At 38.0% G+C, this 20,110-nt stretch overlaps 1 protein-coding gene across 1 annotated transcript in view; it reads right to left on the bottom strand.

Annotated features, from left to right (window-relative positions):
• Nucleotides 1–20,110, bottom strand: part of RELN (reelin) — a 533,405-nt gene that overhangs the window by 306,413 nt on the left and 206,882 nt on the right. Inside the window, exons 5-6 of the mRNA XM_053609340.1 lie at nt 4,270–4,302; nt 1,274–1,352 (exon numbers count right to left, since the gene is read on the bottom strand). Coding sequence (XP_053465315.1) covers nt 1,274–1,352; nt 4,270–4,302 — 112 coding nt within the window. The remainder of the gene's footprint in view (nt 1–1,273; nt 1,353–4,269; nt 4,303–20,110) is intronic.

The following is a 20,110-nucleotide window of genomic DNA, read 5'->3' on the forward strand; positions in this document are numbered from 1 at the left end:
GGGTAAAAGTAGAGCTTAGAAAGTTTTTTTTTTTTTTTTCCTTTTTGCCTTTCCTTATTAAAGATTTTCAATTTATTTTAGGAAATGTATATTTAAAGGCATATTCACAGAGAAATGACTAGACTTTCTGTCTGGTCTGATATTTTTTCTATAGTTATACTATCTAGATCTATATTTCTTTCTAAAAAGATATAAAAGTTCTTTGCCTACTATTAAAGCCCCAACTCTCTATCTATGTTTTATCTTCAACTCTTGGGTCAAGGGCCACTTTGTCCAAAAACTTCCCACTAGAGTTGTCTCTCCTTTTTGGAATTCCTACAGTATGTTTTTGTTCCCCTCCCTCACATGTAGGAATTTCTATCCCGAATGACAGGCTTTTAAAAAATGTGTTTTTAGAGTCTTACTAAACTATTAGTTACAATGAGGATCATACCTCCTTTTAATTCACTATACAAATAATTATTGATAAATATTTATTAAAATACTGAAAAGAAAACAGAAAGAATATCATATGCTGACACTCAAGAACAAAAACAGTTATTCTCTTTTTTAGTCTTGAGTACTACTTGGATTTTAGTTGTTAACTTGAAAGTTTACATTTGAGTTTTTAATTTATGTTGGACTCTTCATTGTCCATAAATAATGTTTTGTATCACAGAAAATACAAATTCAGATATTGTTCCAAATTATGCAGACTCATTGTATTTCTGGGTCATCAGAATTATTCATTCAAAGTCAGCAAAAATACAATAAATTTCCAATAAATTCAGACATCCATTTATATATTCAACAAGTTCTTAATGAGAGAGTTTGGTTCATTATTTATTTGCCCTCAAAAATCCCATGGAGTTGAACTTAGCCTTTGAAAGTAAGACTAGAATATAAATAATAAGGTGACCCAATAACGTAGTCATTATTTGGAAGTATGACTCAAATCAATTGTCATTTCAGATTAATCATTTCCCTTCTATCACTTGGCATAAATGCAATTATTAGACACATGACACCATAATGTTTTCTACATAATGATCTTGTAAAACTCAAAAAAAGAAAATAACCCATGGCTTTGAGGAGTACCTAGATTCAGTTTGTAAAGTCAAGTAATAGGAATTGTGTGCAGTCTACATTAAGCCCAGTTTCATACTTTAACAATTCTCACTGATACCTCAGCACTAAACAGCAATTTAATTTTAAGTAACTGCTCCTTTAGGCAGGAGCTGGCATCAGACTTTTCATTAAACAAACAAAAGTGAGGCACATTTTTATAACTTACCATATATTTGGATTTAATTCTGGTTGACGATAGGAGTCAAAGTCATCTCGTAGGATAATGCTGTCACTATGTATTTCAGCTAAAAGAAAAAGAAAGTATTTAGGAAGGAATTATACTGTAACAGTAAATTTAGCTAAACAAGAGTGTTAACGTGCTGTATTTATGAAGAATCACAGTATTTTAAATTGAAACTGAATTTTAAATGAGCAGTTGATTGTATTTGGTCCCTCAACTACTAAAGGACAAGGGTAAAGGCTCTGCTGTTGAGATACCAGAAGTCTGAAAACTAGAAAGCCCCCTCCCTCCCACAATGTCATCAGATGGGAAAGGCAGGGAGGCCAAGGTCAGCACTGACCTACAGGAAAGGCTAGAGGACTTGTCTCTCACATTTCATCCATGGGTCCCCACAGCTGTCCAGACAGATTCAATATCTCACTAGGTTTAAAGCTTGGAAGTGGACGGAACATTCTGGCTATTTACTGTTAGCTAAAGTTGCTATAATTTACTGACTCATTTTTCCTTCTCTTTCTCACATTCCTTTTATCCTGCCTTGCTTTCTCTCATTCCCTGTATTCATTCATTTTTTTTTTATATAACGTGCTTCAAATTGTTAGCTTTTTCTTCCTCTTAGAAGAGCACAGAAGAAATTATATGAGTAACTAAAATTGCCAGATAAAGTCAATTTAGAAGTCAAGAGGAATGCCAGGGAACCATACATGGCTTTAAATATATTATCAAAATAATACTTGAGATTTTATGAAATTCCTATTTTTAAGTACTTGTGGGGACATGTCAAGAGCAAAGATTATTTTCATAAACTATTTAGTACATATTTCTACTGACTAGAGGATGGACAAGTAAAAACAATTTCATGGCCAGTTACAATGTCTGTGTGCTCATTTTTAAGGTTCTGTGAGAAATGATAATTCCTTCTACACAAGTTGTAATCATTAATTTAGTAGTTTATAAAAAACACTCCCATCTGATTTCTATGGTTTGCTTAGGAAGTGTATTTCAGCTCATATAAATTGTTTCGACCTTTCCAATTTTGTTTGAACTAGGTAATAAAAGCCTTTTGAAAAAATTTAAATCATATTATTTGATTAACAAACAGAACCCACGATGTTTTTAAAAGGTGATATTTCACGTGTTTTGGGCTCACTCAAATATAAATCTCTGAACTCCCTGGGAAAATCACTTCTAAGTACGAGGAAGCACACTTTCAAATTCCGTTTGGTGACATCCCTCCTATGGCAGTCCTCACCCCCTTTACACCAGGCTGCCAACAGGCAAGCACATAATGAAGCCCTGGGAACCAGTGAATCAGCAGGGATTGGGAGGACTGGCTTAGGCTCCAAGCCTTAGGCATGAGAACAGGGAGAATATGGATACACGCTAGAGAGAAGGCTGTGATGTGCTCTGTGCATGAGAGTGATTTAATGATTCCTCAGAGCGATTAGAGTCTGCGCCTGCAATGCCCATAGGGTACAGCTCTCTCAGTTACCCAGTGTGGCTGAGCCTTGGCTGGGCCACCGCAGGTCACCAGCCTGTCTTGGCTGCCAGAAGGCGTGCTTCTAAGGGCTTAACATTTGTCTGCCAAATAAGAGGAGCTCCAAGCTGTAGAATTACATAAAAGTAGAGCATCTCAAGGCAGATTTTCCAAAGAGATAAAGAAATTAATTGGGTTTATGGGTTGAAAGGAAAAGCCCAAGAGACAAATAACCGACCTATCTGGAAGTCCCACAGAGAGAGACATCTGAAAAGACTGCACCCAGCTAGGATGCTTTCTTTTCTTTCTTCTTAAGTAGCAGAATGTGGGAAACTGCTCTTAAAAAAGGTCTTCCTGACACAACCGAGAAACTTCACTCCGAGAGATCATCGCTTGTTTTCTAGAGACCTTTTTTTTAAAAACAAAGGCAATGGGTAAGCCTCACTGATTATATTAATAGTTCATATGTTTATTTTCAACCATTACTATATCATTCACTGTATACTTTACAAATATAAATAAATTTTATCCTCATACCAACCCTATGGGGTAGGCAGTATTATTGATTCTATTTTGCAGATGAGGAAACTGAGGCATAGAGAGGTTAAGTAAATGTGCTTGGTGTTATGTAAGTAGCAAGCAGTGAAGGTGGGGTAAACCAGGCAGATTGTTAGATTGTTTCCAGAATCTGTACTTCATACACGCTTGCCTAAGGAACTGTGCACCACTATGAGAAAATTACGGTGCCTTTTGTTTTTTGGGTTTTTTTGAGACCAGGTCTCACTCTGTCACCCTGAGGAGAGTGCTGTGTTGTCATAGTTCACAGCAACCTCATACCATTGGGCTCAAGCGATTCTCTTGCCTTAGCTTCCTGAGTAGCTGGAACTACAGGTGCCTGCCTGCCACACCTGACTAGTTTTTTTATTTGTACTAGAGACAGGGTCTTGCTCTTGTTCAGGCTAGTGAACTTGTTAGGCTCCTGAGCTTAAGCAATCCACCTGCCTCGGCCTCTGAGAGTGCTAGGATGACAGGCGTGAACCAATGCACCTGGCCCTGTGGTGCCATTTTAAAAAGCAAATTTAAACAGTCTCATGCCAAGTTTTAAAGAGATGACCAAATTATTTCTCTTTTCACAAATGAGTACTAGTTTGAGCAGAAAATTCAAATCTGAAGTGACCTCAATTCTTCCCCATTCTTAGCTCTTTACCCTAAGCCTCTGTGCTCTGGTATTTATGACAGGTAGGAGCCCAGGGGAAAATTCACCATTAGGACACAAAAAGTCACATTCAACGGGATCCCAGGGATGAGGTCCCAACCTGTACAAATGTCCCTTGACAGGCGCCCAGCTGTGCAGAATGATCACTTCCACAGGCAGGTTCTTTGTCAAAGGATCAGTGAATCAGAAAGGAAAGAGATTTCTGTCAGCTCTACAACATCTGCTTACATAGCCAGAAGAGTCAAACAAGGAGATAAACTCAAGGGTAAGACCAGAATCTTAAACACTTACCTAGATGTAAGTGCGCTGTGGCCTCTGTTGGAGCTAAACCAAGAGAGGAAAGGGAAAGATGATCAATTAGTAACAAAAGCAAGGTCCAGCAACACAATCACAAATGCAGTTATAAAACTTAGGTCACACTAAACAAATAAAATGGCTAGAGACTTTTTAGGAATAAGAATAAAATGCTACTTGGAATCGAATTGAACACCAAGAAATGAAACTAACATCTTACAACCACCTGATCTTCGATAAACCAAACAAGAACTTACCTTGGGGGAAAAACTCCCTATTCAATAAATGGTGTTGGGAGAACTGGATGTCTACATGTAAAAGACTGAAACTGGACCCACACCTTTCCCCACTCACAAAAATTGATTCAAGATGGATAAAGGACTTAAATTTAAGGCATGAAACAATAAAAATCCTCAAAGAAAGCATAGGCAAAACACTGGAAGATATTGGCCTGGGGGAAGACTTCATGAAGAAGACTGCCATGGCAATTGCAACAACAACAAAAATAAACAAATGGGACTTCGTTAAACTGAAAAGCTTCTGTACAGCTAAGGAGACAATAACCAAAGCAAAGAGACAACCCACACAATGGGAAAGGATATTTGCATATTTTCAATCAGACAAAAAGCTTGATAACCAGGATCTATAGAGAACTCAAATTAATCCACATGAAAAAAGCCAACAATCCCTTATATCAATGGGCAAGAGACATGAATAGAACTTTCTCTAAAGACGACAGACGAATGGCTAACAAACACATGAAAAAATGTTCATCATCTCTATATATTAGAGAAATGCAAATCAAAACATCCCTGAGATATCATCTAACCCCAGTGAGAATGGCCCATATCACAAAATCTCAAAACTGCAGATGCTGGCGTGGATGTGGAGAGAAGGGAACACTTTTACATTGCTGGTGGGACTGCAAACTAGTACAACCTTTCTGGAAGGAAGTATGGAGAAACCTCAAAGCACTCAACCTAGACCTCCCATTTGATCCTGCAATCCCATTACTGGGCATCTACCCAGAAGGAAAGAAATCCTTTTATCATAAGGACACTTGTACTAGACTGTTTATTGCAGCTCAATTTACAATCGCCAAAATGTGGAAACAGCCTAAATGCCCACCAACCCAGGAATGGATTAACAAGCTGTGGTATATGTATACCATGGAATACTATTCAGCCATTAAAAAAAATGGAGACTTTACATCCTTCGTATTAACCTGGATGGAAGTGGAAGACATTATTCTTAGTAAAGCATCACAAGAATGGAGAAGCATGAATCCTATGTACTCAATCTTGATATGAGGACAATTAATGACAATTAAGGTCATGGGGGGGAAGCAGAAAGAGGGATGGAGGGAGGAGGGTGGGGCCTTAGTGTGTGTCACACTTTATGGGGGCAAGACATGATTGCAAGAGGGACTTTACCTAACAATTGTAATCAGTGTAACTGGCTTATTGTACCCTCAATGAATCCCCAACAATAAAAAAAAAAAAAAAGAATAAAATGCTAATAAACGTTCTAAAATATGACAGCCAACTCTATTTAGTTGAAAGAAATACGTTTCTGCTAGAATGAACAGTAGAACCACTTACACGTGGAACAGTTATTTATTACACAGGGTTAGTTAGATATCCCTTGAGCACACACAGCATAAACGATCAGATAGTTAATGGATATGCCAAAACCTGTTACATACCAGGAACTGTGCCTGGCATTAGGGAAACAGACAACACGGACCGTGCCCTCAAGGAGCTGGCATGGATGATTACAACCTGGGGTAGTAAGTGTTGTGATCTTGTTCAGAAGGTGCTGGGGTGAGGAAAGGGGCAAAGGAGAGATGCTTAATCCAAGCTGATTGGAGGTGTCAAGAGATGTTTCCAGAGAAGATGATTTCTTTGCTGCATTTTGAAAGAATAGTAGGAGGAAGACAGGTGGGGGCAGGGAGAGGTGCTTCTTCCGGGAGTAAAAGTAGAATGGCTCAGAGAATGAAGAGAGAATGGCCTTTTGGGAGAGTTACAAGTTCAGCATGACTGGACGAAAGATGAAGTTGGAAATATCAGGCAGACGAGATCAAGTATTTGAATGTTAAGGTATTTGGATGCTACCATAAAAGCATGATAATCTCCTGAACATGTATGAGCAAAGAAGTGGCATGTTCAAGTATGAATTTTTTAAAAGGGCACTCTGAAAGAGGGTAGAGATAAGAGACACTGAACAATTAATACATTGGCTAGGATCCCCCTCAAAGGGTTTCTAAATCTATGACGAAATGTCAATTCACTATCCAAAAACCAGAATTCAAGACACAGATATTTTTCCTTTCAAAAATAATTTCAGCAAGATGTGAAAAAGATTAGTTCTATCACAACAAGCAATGCTTTAGCTACGTTAGATTCAAAATCTAGACTTAGCTTTTTAAAGTAAGAGACTAATGTTTGTGATTATTTCATAGCAATGTAATACACATGTTCAAATATTTGCGCTCAGTTTTTTGAAGGTGACTCTGTGGAAACTGTCATGCATACAGCGTTAAAATTTTTTAGTATGTGCATGCAAATGCTCTCAATCATTAGTTTAAGGAACTCTTGAAAAAAATAGAAGATAATAACTTTAAGAATTTTGTGTTTCGTGCCAATGCTTATTGCTTTAAGTCATAGAAGAGTTTTACAAAGATTCGCCAGATTGTTAACTCTAATTAAAGCTTTTCTTGACACACAAGACTTGCAAACTTATTATTCAATAATCAGTGTCAAAAACCTGGCATGATGATGTATTTTCTCACACCAATATCACAGTGCATATGAGCAAGCTAACTCTTACACGTCACGGAAAGCAAGAGTTTATTTGAAAACTAGCTGGAAAAGTAAGAGAATTTATGTTGAAATGGAAACTTTCAAAATATCAATTAATAATTATTTTATACATTTTCCTAACATGACTCAATGTCCAGAAGATTTTAACTGTAATTTCCAGCATTTTATAAATTGTCTGCAATAAAAACTACAAGCAAAAGTTGAAGAATATCTTGCTGTTGTTAAAAATTTTAGAGTTGCTTTTCAATTTGTGCAATATCTCCGTGAATCCTGTGTTAATAATACTAGGTTGAAACAAGAAAAAAACTTAAGTAAATTTTTGCCTCAAAGTAAATCAGTTCTTCTAAGAGAAATATACAAATCTTGTCAAGGAATATGTGGATATTAAGTTTTTGATACTTCAGTTACTAAAAAACCTTTAAGTAGGTAGGGAATACTTGGGTATGTGAATCTACTTTTCAACTGTAAATTTTATGAGCTCTTAATATGGACTAAATATTCCAGTACTTAAGATGTGCTATAAGTATAAAGTACAAACCAGATTTTGGAGACTTACCACAGTAATAAGAAGAAATGTAACATACCTCATTAATACTTTTTATTGTATTATATATTTAAAAATATATATTGTATTATATATATTTATATATTGACATTATATTGAAATGTTAAATATTTTATATATTCTGTATTAAATAAATGTAATGTAAATAAAATTATTTACATTAAATACTGTAAATAAAATACATTATTGAAACAATTTCATCTATTACTTTTTGTTTTCTAAATGTAGCCACTAGAATATTTAAACTTACACATGGGGCTTGCATTAAACTTCTATTAGACAATACTGAACTAGAGGTGGGAGCAACATCTACACTGGGTGTCCATTAGGGAATCATCACCATGCAGGAGTGGGTAGAGTCAGACAAAGGAGGGTATAAAAAGAGAAATGAAATGAGGAGATTAATGCATATTTAAAGGACAGATGGAAAAGAGGGGCTAGCAAAGGAGATCAAAAAGGCTACATTCTGGGGCAGCACCTTTGGCTCAGTGGGTAGGGCGCTGGCCCCATATACCAAGGGTGGCGGGTTCAAACCCAGCCCCGGCCAAACTGCAACAACAACAACAACAAAATAGCCAGGCATTGTGGCGGGCACCTGTAGTCCCAGCTACTCGGGAGAGGCTGAGGCAAGAGAATTGCCTAAGCCCAGGAGTTGGAGGTTGCTGTATGCTGTGATGCCACAGCACTCTACCAAGAGCAATAAAATGAGACTCTGCCTCTACAAAAAAAAAAAAGAAGGCTGCATTCCATTATGGGAATTAGGAAAAGAGTTAAAAGGTAAGAGAGTTAAAGGAGAGGCCTAAATAATTCTAATAGACCTAATCTCTATCAAGAACTTCCTGCTATCAAGGCACTGTGTTAAGTAGAGTCTATAGATGAATCCAGGGAATCTGACCTCAGAGGGTACATTCTGAATGACAAAATATGGAACATAAAAAAAAGACCCTAGGGCAGCGCCTGTGGCTCAAAGGGGTAGGGCACCGGCCCCATATGCCAGAGGTGGCGGGTTCAAACCCAGCCCCAGCCAAAAACTGCAAAAAAACAAAAAAAAAGACTCTAGGAAATAAATTAGTTAAATTAAATGTAGGCAGAGTTACAACAATTATTGATTAGAAATATTTATTCATTAGTACAATGGTTAGATAAGTATAACAAAATTTCTTTAGAAATATTAAGTTATCTACTTTATATTAAATGACTTTGGTGATTATGGTCTATTCTAGACTCAATTAAAAAAACAAGTTATAAAATTTTTTCCTTTACTTTAAATATTTAATTTTTTTTAATTTTTAAATTTTTTTTTAATTTTAAATGGATGTGTGGGTATATACCGGTTGGTTACCTAGGCTGCTTTCACAAATTCTGAGTTGTAGGTATCCTTCCCCTGAGCGAGTGCAGCACACCAGGGAAATGTACCTGCTGGGTGAATTCATCCACCCCTTCCCCACGCCCCCCATTTGAGTTTCACTGAGGCGTGTAGGTGCTAATCTACTAGTTCTGATTTTGTACCAAGTACATGAGTCTGTTTATCCATTCTTGTGATAGTTCACTTAGGAGAATGGTCTCCAACTCCATCCAAAGAGTTACAAAAGATACAAAATCCCCATCTTTATACGGCTGAATGATATTCCATGGTATACATGTACTATATTTTGTTAATCCATCCATGACTGAAGGGCACTTGGGTTGTTTCCACATTTTTGCAATTTGTGAATTGTGCTGTTGTAAACTGTCAAGCGCAAATGTCTTTATGATAAAATGTCTTTTTTTCTCTTAAATTTTTATTAAATCATAACTGTGTCCATTAATGCATTTATGGGGCACAATGTGCTGATTCTATATACAATTTGGGATGCTTCCATACCTTGTAGTGGGATCACAGGATCAAATGGTAAATCTACTTTTAGTTCTTTGAGGACTCTCCCTACTACTTCCCAGGAAGGTTGTACCAGTTCGCAGTCTCACCAGCTGGGGATGTGGGCTCCCTTCTGTCTCACAGTTCGCAGTCTCACCAGCTGGGGATGTGGGCTCCCTTCTGTCTCACAGTTCGCAGTCTCACCAGCTGGGGATGTGGGCTCCCTTCTGTCTCACAGTTCGCAGTCTCACCAGCTGGGGATGTGGGCTCCCTTCTGTCTCACAGTTCGCAGTCTCACCAGCTGGGGATGTGGGCTCCCTTCTGTCTCACAGTTCGCAGTCTCACCAGCTGGGGATGTGGGCTCCCTTCTGTCTCACAGTTCGCAGTCTCACCAGCTGGGGATGTGTACTCCCTTCTCTCCACAGTCACGCCAGATGTTAATCTATATTGACGTCTACCTTTTCTAAATTATTTTTACACATGGAATCTTTCATGAACCACCTTCATCACTATCAGTGGAGAGCCATTTGTAAAAGACCCACTGAATCAGAATCTCTGAGGGGGGGGAAGTCTGGAACTAGTTTTATTTTTAAAATCTCCCTGGCTCATTCTGATAGAAGTCCAGATTCCAAAATTTACTGTTTTTATTCACACAATCCTGCCCTTATTTTTATAGCGTGCCAAACCGTTCTCTGTATTAGGTTAAATATTTATTGCTTCTCCCAAGAAGAAACAGGTTCCTGAAAGGCAGAAATATGCCTACCCATGACACCAGAGAAAGCTGCTAACAGCTTCTCAAAAAAACAATGAATTGAATTGAAAGCTCCTTTTTAGTTGTAATATGTTTTATAATGTTTTGGAAAAGCACTAATATAAAACCAAACCTTTGCGGAAAGCAAGAATATACTCATACTATTGTCAAAAAAGTCCTTCAATGTAAGCGTAGACCATTTATATTAAAGGTAGCTTGAATACCCAGAAAGTGTCCACCTGGATTTAATTTACCCACATTTTAAATCATTAGTTAGGAAGATTTCTTTCAATATATTTTAACAAAAATATCCACTGTTTAGAATAACTAAACGTTATTTCCTCAAAAAGAGAAACATATTTAGTATACTACATTAAGCTCAATAAAAGGACAAGTACAAATTCTTTGGAAAATACACAAATACGTATGATGTAAAAATAGTCCAAAATCTACTGAAGTTCTGAGCCTGGAAGCTTATTTTAATCATTTCTCAGTAAGTGACCCTATCGATCTGGTTTTATGAAGTCTAAACAAATTTTCTAAGCCTGTAGGAAGTTCAAACCTTTTTCTACCTTTACCAGGGTAAAGGGACCATGGAAAAATTAAAGTAGCCTAAAGAAGTATGATATAAGTACAATAATATCATTTATTACACTCCCACTTGGATACAATTTGCCTTGCCTCATACTAGTGAATGTGAGTGAATTACTAAGTTTCTATATTATGTGAACTTGGCATAGAGATCATTACTTTCTCCCTTATTAAATGTAAAATACATGCTCATGGCTTAGCAGCTGTAGCTCAAGCAGCTAAGGCACCAGCCACACACATTGGAGCTGGCAGGTTCAAATCCAGCCCGGGCCTGCCCAACAACAATGACAACTACAATCAAAAAATAGCCGGGGGTTGTGGCGGGCGCCTATAGTCCCAGCTACTTGGGAGGCTGAGGCAAGAGAATGGCTTAAGCCCAGGAGTTGGAGGTTGCTTTGAGCTGTGATGCCACGGCACTCTACCCAGGTTGACAGCTTGAGGCTCTGTCTCAAAAAAAATAAAAATAAAGTAAAATATGTGCCTACAAGAGAGGTCCTAATTTGTCATCCTTCCAAGTGTTTATGCAGTAGCACATCTCCCAGTCTACCTTTCCTGCTACTCCTTTGACATTAAACTATATTGAACTATCTGTACATTTTGTTGGTCTGTTCATGATTCCCTGCCTCTCCCAAGACCCTAGACTATCCCCCCCCACCTTGCACCTTGCCCAGTTTCTTGATTCCTTTCAATCTGACATTGCATGTCTAGCTACCACATAAAATTGCCATTCTCATTCTGAGAATGAGAGACAACAAAAATGGTCACACAGAGGTGGGCAATGGAGAAAAAACAGGACAGATCACACTTTTAACAGAAGTGAAAAGGATGTCCCAGTTTCTTCCAGGGATTAATAAGACAACCAGGCCAGCTGAGCACAGGTATGTAGAGGAGGATGCCCTGTGGGTGGGAGCCTGCTGGTTATCAGAGGACAGTGAATGGGAGAGGCTGGAGGGAGGCTGGAGTGGTTCTGTACCCACAGAGATAACTGCAGAAGCTTCCTAATAGGATCTTGATTTAGTTCCACTGATGAGACCTATGAGATCATACGTAGAGTCTGGACAGAACTTTACACTGTGAGGAACTCATTTTTTATCCTAACACAGAGCTGTTAACAGATTTGGATATTCCTAGATTAATCCTAGGTGAACATTCATTTCTAGTTGAACATCCTACCCTACAGAAAAAATTCACTTCTAAAGAAAATAGGGAAGTTCACTTTGATTTACACAAACATTGATTACTTACTAAATCATTTATCTTTCTGTAAGTGTTGGGGGAAGTTCAGCTTAACATGAAATTTCTACCAGTAACTTAAAAACTTTTGTCATCAGTGCACAGGTTAGAGGCCAAACTTCCAATGGGATGTTAAAATTAAAGTACAATTATCACGTGACATCATACTCTGGAGGTGGATTTCAAGGTCACTCCAAGGTGTACCATGAGCATTGACAATGGATAAATAAACCTAACTCTTAATTCTGAGTATCTATTAATTTGTTAATAATCCTAAGGAAGATGGCAACATCACCATCTACATTATAAGCATACATAAAGGGTCAGCGAATTCATATTTCAATGAATTCCAGATCTCACTCAGAATAATGACACGTCTATAATCTTTATCCACAGACTGAATGTCCCTGAGATCCATGAAATTACAGAAACGTATGTCCTTTGTAAAATTTGATCTAGTTCAAGTAACTGGACTGAATTGGAAATTGACCTTAAGATACATAATTTAAGGAGTATGCCAAATGTCCTCAAAATGAATCAACTTACCTAAAACCACAGATACAATGTAAAATGTTACATAAGTAAATTAAAATGAAGATTCTACTTTGCTTTTAAAAAAAGCAAGCCAACAAAAACAAGCCAGGAGAATGTAGGAATTATGAGAGAATCTCACTAAAGCCACTATTTTTTTTTCAAAAGTCTGTTGTTTCAAACAAAAGATTAAGAAGGAAAGCATTTGTACTCCCTTAATATTTTGAAATAAAAACATTTAAAAAGAAATGGCGGGGCGGCGCCTGTGGCTCAAGGAGTAGGGTGCTGGTCCCATATGCCAGAGGTGGCGGGTTCAAACCCAGCCCGGCCAATAACCAAAAAGAAAAAAAAAAAAAAGAAAGAAATGGCATACTTTGACTTGATTTGAAGAAGCCAAACTCATTTACAACTCTAAAACTATCAATTCAAATTGGTAGCAATTTTTTACTAGGAAAGTATTGATAAATGAGAATCTACTTAATTTCATTAGTCAAATCTTTTCTGAGAGCAGTTAAGTGAGATTGAAAATGGAAACTTTCAAAATTTCAAGCATAATGCTCTTTCTTAATATTTCACTGGTAAATAAATGTTCTTAGGGGTGTCAAAATTGTTCATAAATGTGCATTTATTTTTTTCTTCCTCCAGATTCCTTTTAATGTTTGTGGCAGTGCATTCTAAAAGTTATTTGTCCTCAAAATTATCTCACCAATGGGACCTACCTAGATTATTTTTTTTGGCAGAATACAAAGATTCAGATCAGTAATGAAATGCTTTAGTGACATTCAAAGTATTTTCTTAGTTGGGTGTTTTCCTAGATGCTGGAGTTCTATTAAATCCTGAAAACTAAGGATGTATTTCACTAAGATTTCATAGACTATTTAAGGAAGACAGGAATGGATTTTTTTAAATTGGCAAGCTAATATTTTGAGGATAAAAGAAACCTAAAGCACTGTTTTTAGAAGGTACTTTAAAATTTGTTTGAAGAAATATATTGCTTGTAGACTTTCCTTTCTATTCAGCCGTGTTATTCTTGAAATGATTTACTAAGCTCCATCAGCCAGCAAGAAAAAGAAACTGCCATTCTTGAGATACTTTACTAAGAAGAATATGTTCCAGCTCCATCATGTAAACATGAAATAGGTAAAGTCTCCATCTTTCTTTAAGGCTGCATAATATTCCATGGTGTACATATACCACAATTTATTAATCCATTTGTGGATGGATGGGCACTTGGGCTTTTTCCATGACTTAGCAATTATGAATTGGGCTGCAATAAACATTCTGGTACAAATATCTTTGTTATGATGTGATTTTTGGTCTTCTGGATATATGCCTAGTAGAGGAATTATAGGATTGAATGGCAGGTCTATTGTTAGATCTCTAAGTGTTCTCCAAATATCTTTCCAAAAGGAATGTATTAATTTGCATTCCCACCAGCAGTGGAGAAGTGTTCCCTTTTCTCCACATCCACGCAAACATCTCTGGTCTTGGGATTTTGTGATATAGGCTAATCTTACTGGAGTTAGATGATATCTCAAAGTAGTTTTGATTTGCATTTCTCTGATGATTAAAGATGATGAGCATTTTTTCATATGTCTGTAGGCCGTGTGCCTGTCTTCTTCAGAGAAGTTTCTCTTCAAGTCCCTTGCCCAACCTGCGATGGGTCACTTGTTCTTTTCTTGCTTATACGTTTGAGTTCTCTGTGGATTCTGGTTATTAAACCTTTGTCGGAGACATAACCTGCAAATATCTTCTCCCATTCTGAGGGCTGTTTGCTTGCTTTACTTACTGTGTTCTTGGCTGTGCAGAAGCTTTTTAGTTTGATCAGGTAAAGTATCCAATGTACTCAGCCCTACTATGAAACTAATTTATGGCTTTCACATGAAAGCTATAACCAAGTTATAACCCAAGAATAGAGGGAGGGGGGAAAGGGAGAGGAGGAAGGGGGGAGGTGGGCAGAGGGAGGGTGATTGGTGGGATTACACCTGCGGTGCATCTTACAAGGGTATATGTGAAACTTAGTAAATGTAGAATGTAAATGTCTTAACACAATAACTAAGAAAATGCCAGGAAGGCTATGTTATGTTAACCAGTGTGATGAAAATGTCAAATGGTCTATAAAACCAGTGTATGGTGCCCCATGATCACTTAAATGTACACAGCTATGATTTAATAAAAAAAAAAATTAAAAAAAAAAAGAAAAAGAAACTGCAACTGCCTTGAATGACAACAACAGCTTTGTACTAATTCAGAGCTGATAAAGACAATTATGCAAACAAGTAGTGGAGAGGAATGATTATTCATGAAAAGTTGCAATTCAAAACAAGACAGGCAATTCACATCACAAGGACGGAGTGAGCCTAACATGACAACAGTAAATTCAGTACTGAAATTTTCAAAGGAGTAACATGCTGCATGGTCTCTTTAAACAAGCTTACTATTTATTTCTTTATAATGAAAGTAGAAAAGGTGCATACAGACACATTCTTGAGTAAATGATGAAAAGTAAATGATTAAATATGTTAAACATGCCTATGAGTGGGTGCTGATTCTAGAGTCACAAGAGTTGGAGGTCTTTTCCTAAAAAAATGTTTATTTGGGGGAAGGGAATGGAAATTTTTCCACTCAACGTGAATTAGTCTGACCTTCACTGTGGTATGAGAATCATTTATTGCTCCCTTCCCAAACTTTTTAGTGCAATTAATGTATTGCTTGTCATGAGATAGTTACCCTGTGAACATTACCTTTCATTTGTTAAATATAATTTATCTACTATCTATAATTTTTTAGAGTATCTCACAGATTATAATGGATAATTTTTCCTTAGGACACTGAAGCAAGAGAGCACCGGCTGAGCTCTGCAGACAGAAATGGAAGTTGGAACGTCTCTGTGAATTAAAATAGGAAGCAAACACTTCCAATTCCGTATTATCCTCTATAATTTCATTTGTATCTTGGTCCTCAAAGTAATACTTTTCTTAATAACATTTTAATAGCTTCAAGTCCAAGGGTGACCAACCTGTGGCCTCTGGGCCGCCAGCAGATTATTTTAGGCCTGTTTTGCTTATCTGTGGTGTCATATATCTCAAAAAGTATGCACGGATGTTTTCTTTTGCTCATCAGCTTTCATTAGTGTTTGTGTATTTAACATGTGGTCCAAGACCACTCTTATTCTTCCAATGTGCGGCAGGAAAGAAAACAGGTTGAACCCTTCTGGAACTACTGAGCTTTTAAAAATAAATATTAGAAACATGAATCATTGCCTGGTATCTCCATATTAATTAGAAGCCTAAATCCTTCCCATCAGCGATTTACTTTTTCCAGGACACAAATTACATCTAAGAGTAAAGAAAAGCGCATTTCTTAAAAAGCATTTCTGTGTTTAGGCTCTTTCAAAAGTTGAGTTCACTGGAATCTCATAGATCACAGCAGCCTGGAAAAGTCACATCAGAAAGAATGGGGTCATGTTTACTCCCCTGGAAGGTTATTCTCTGGACAAATGTGTTTTTTTCTTTCAACTGAATTATTTTGGAAATAAACTTTTAAGTTATCAAGAGACTCCAAACTATAGTAGTACTAATAAATTTCAGTCTACTTGTTGAACAAATTAGTACAAAGGATGGAGATGAAAAAAAAAAAAAAAAAAAAAGGATGGAGATGTCAATATGGTGGGCAGAAAAAGGAAAGGATACCTAAAAATGAATGAATTGAGGGGATGGGGGATAGTAAATCAGCTTTCACGTGTACATTATATGTAATGTGTATGTATGCGTATTATATATGTGTGTGTACATACTGATAAGCAATTCTTATAAGTATTATGTTGCAGTAACTGTAACTACTGAATCATTTTGAGATTCAAAGTCCCTAGGTAGTTTTGCCTCAGGTATCTCTTTGCCTCATTTGAAATTCAAATGTATTAAACTTCCAAAGCTAAATATGACAAATTAGACATGGTCTGTGAAGTTAGCATTTAATGAGCTATGAACCTAGACTTTCATCTCCCCAGGAATAATTTCTTTATTACTTTTTGTATTTTATTGCAATAAAGCATCATTTGACCTTCACGTATGATAATTAAGCTTCTAAAAACGTTATAAATTTGGAGTGAAAATAGTTCTCCTTGTATTCAGGAATATACTTATGATCAGGATAAGAAATTACTTAATATTTAAAGACAGCTAAATTATACACAGAACCAGCAATACTAGGAATTATTTTTCTCTTCCCTCTCTCTTATTTTCCACCATGATTTGATTTTTGTCTCATAACAACTTAGTATCTTTCATATTTTAAAAGACACGAAAAAGAAGCAAAGCAAAGTGTATGTTTATAACCTATGAAAGAGGGGACAGAGACCTCTTTCACATAGGATTTACTCTACCACACGCTGTCAATTAGGGGACATTACCCAGTGTAACTTCTGACTCATCATCCTGCCATGCCCATGTCCTCACCTTTCTGGGGGGATATCCAGACATTTTCCCAAACTGTGCCTGTGATATGAATAAAAGTGTTTTTTGTTTTTTTTTTTTTTTGAGACAGTCTTACTATGTCGCCCCCAGTAGAGTCCTGTGCCGTCACAGCTCACAGCAACCTCAAACTCTTGGGCTCAAGCGATTCTCTTGCCTCAGCCTCCCAAGTAGCTGGGACTACAGGCGCCCACCACAATGCCCAGCTATTTTTTTGCTACAGTTGTCGTTGTTTAGCTGGCCCGGGCCCAGTTTGAACCCACCACCTTCTGTGTATGTGGCTGGCGCCATAACCACTGTGCTACGGGCGCCAAGCCATGAATAAAGTTTTAAGTGAAAACTCAGAATACAACACAATATCATGTGAATTGGTGAATTCATAGACCTTTGAGAACTTGAAGTGAAGTTTAGAGATTAAGCAGATGAGAGAAAGTGCAGCTATAACTTAACCTGAGACCTGAGTACACATGGCTTCTATGTAACATTCAGAGGGCAGACAGGAAGTCACTGAGATCACAGGAGAACTAAGAGGAAGAGAGGAGAAAGAAACCTTGTTGCAGAAATTCCTAGAGGTTTATCCATGTCCATTTTCCTCTTCATTATTTTAAGTGAACTTGTTGCTACCAGTTGGAGGTCTATTTCTCAGGTGCCTGGCAGTTTCCTGTGATACGGAATTAAGTCCCACTGACAGGAGGTGAGCAGACCTCACCTGGGCCACACCCTCAAGGAATGGGCAGCTTCCCTGGCCCGCCCCCTCCCTGCTGCTAGGAGCAGTTGAGTGTGGGATAGCCCCTTGCCCACCTGTGGAAATGCCCTGCTGTGCACCATATAGACACCTACCCCCACAATGGTTCATGACTAAGAAATAAACTACGAGTCAGGTGGATTGCTTGAGCTCATGAGTTCGAGACCACCCTGAGCAACAGCAAGACCCCCATCTCTAAAAAACAGATGTTGTGGTGGGCACTTGAAGTCTCAGCTACTCCTGAGTAGCTTGAGTGCAAGAGTTTGAGAGCTGTGACACCACAGCACTCTACTGAGGGCTATAAAGCAAGACCCTGTCTCAAAAAAAAAAATAGACTTCTCGCCATTTAAGCCACCCACAGTTTAAAGTATTTTGCTTAGTACCGCAAGTAAATAGAAGCTTAGTCAATACTTAACTAAAAGAATTAATTTCCCATGCATGGGAAAAGGGTCCCTTTTGGGACAAGGTATCGTCTCAGTCACCATCTTCAAAGCCAAAGTAGAAATCAGAGCTGCTCAGATAGTGAGTTCATCTGCGACTCTATCTTACCTATGGCTGTATATGTTTACCATGTGTCTGTATATGTATACTAAGGCCAAACACAATGTCTGGCACGAAGCAGCCCCCAAATGTGAACTGAATGCATATTGATAACATCAAGGCATTATTGCTAACACCACTGTTTGTCAGAAAATCCTAATGTCCTCCTCTGCTCTCTTCTTCTTAGTCACTCATGCCTGTGCCACCCTCCTTTGACCTTCCTTCATATTTCTTCCCACTTTCCTATACGTACCCAAAGACGAACTGTATGATTTGCCTTGCTCTAAAACAGATTTAAGGCAGCTTCCCAGAAGAGGCACACAGCTGAACAAGATGATGACGTGGAGACATCAAAGATGACGGCAGACCAGGGTAGAGAGAGAACGCGTCCTACGCTGAGAGGGACGTCTGCAAGATGCATGCTCCCATTTCTTCTGTTTGTTTATCATGCCCCAAAATTACAAACACTGAAGAATTCTTCTTTTGCTTCTTTTGAGACAGACTCTCACTCTGCCACCCTGATAGAGTGCCATGACATCACAGCCCAGGGCAACCTCAAACTCTTGGGTTCAATTGATCATCTTGCCTCAACCTCCCAAGTAGCTGGGACTACAGGTGCTGCCACTGTGCCTGGCTACTTTTTTCTATTTTTAGTAGAGAAGGGGTCTTATTCTTGCTCAGTTTGGTCTCAAACTTCTGAGCTCAAGCAATCCACCTGCCGTGGCCTCCCAGAGTGCTAGGATGACAGACATGAGCTACCAGGCCCAGCCAGTTGAAGAGTGCGTAATAGTTATTTTAGGTATGAAGACTTGATAGAATTTTTTTCCTGTGAGTTCTTAAAAAGAAGACACTGAGCAATGCAGTCAATGTCTCTCCAACATCCACCCAGCTGTGAGCTTGTAGGGCCTCTCCTAATAAAGCTCGTCAGTGAAGAAGGAGCGCATTATGCCTGAGCACAGAGGGAAAAACATTCTGGGATGGTGGGAGGTACATATTGGCTGTCAAGTAAAGAAATAACAGTAATTAAACAATTTGAGATTATATGATCCATTCACTTCATTAACTAATATTTGAGTGCCTGGTAAGTGTCAGGCACTGTGACAGGTTCTGGGAATAAAAAAACCAACCAGGCTCTGCTGGATGAAGGAGCCCAAAGTGCAATAGAAATCAATGCCTTGGCCAGGAGCAGTGGCTCATGCTTATAATCCCAGCACTCTGAGAGGCTGAGGCAGGTAGTTCACTGGAGCTGAGGAGTTCAAGACCAGCCTGAGCAAGAGTGAAATCTTGTCTCTAAGAAAATAGCTGAGTGTTGTGGCAAGTGCTTGTAATCCCAGCTACTCAAGAAGCTAAGGCAAGATAATCAATCCTTGAGCCCAAGAGTCTGAGCTTGCTGTGAGTTATGATGCTACAGCACTTTACTAGGGCAACAGAGTGAGACATTGTAAAAAAAAAAAAAGAAAGGAAGGAAAGAAGGAAAGAACACAGGAAAGAAGGAAGGAAGGAAGGATTACAATGCAATTCAGTGAACTAAATTCAGTTATCAAGTATAAGGTGGAAGAATGATAAGAAATAAAGGGAGAAAAACCCTGCTCCAGAAGATGAACAACTCTTGGCTGGTGCTGAGAGGGATCTTGGGGTCACCAAAGTGTGCCCAGCTGCTATGAAAACTGTTGGAAATTTTGTCTTCAGTTTTTTATTCTATGGTAGGCTGTATAGACTGATTATTTACATCA

Source organism: Nycticebus coucang, chromosome 11 (genome assembly GCF_027406575.1).
Source record: "Nycticebus coucang isolate mNycCou1 chromosome 11, mNycCou1.pri, whole genome shotgun sequence".
Taxonomy (NCBI): domain Eukaryota; kingdom Metazoa; phylum Chordata; class Mammalia; order Primates; family Lorisidae; genus Nycticebus; species Nycticebus coucang.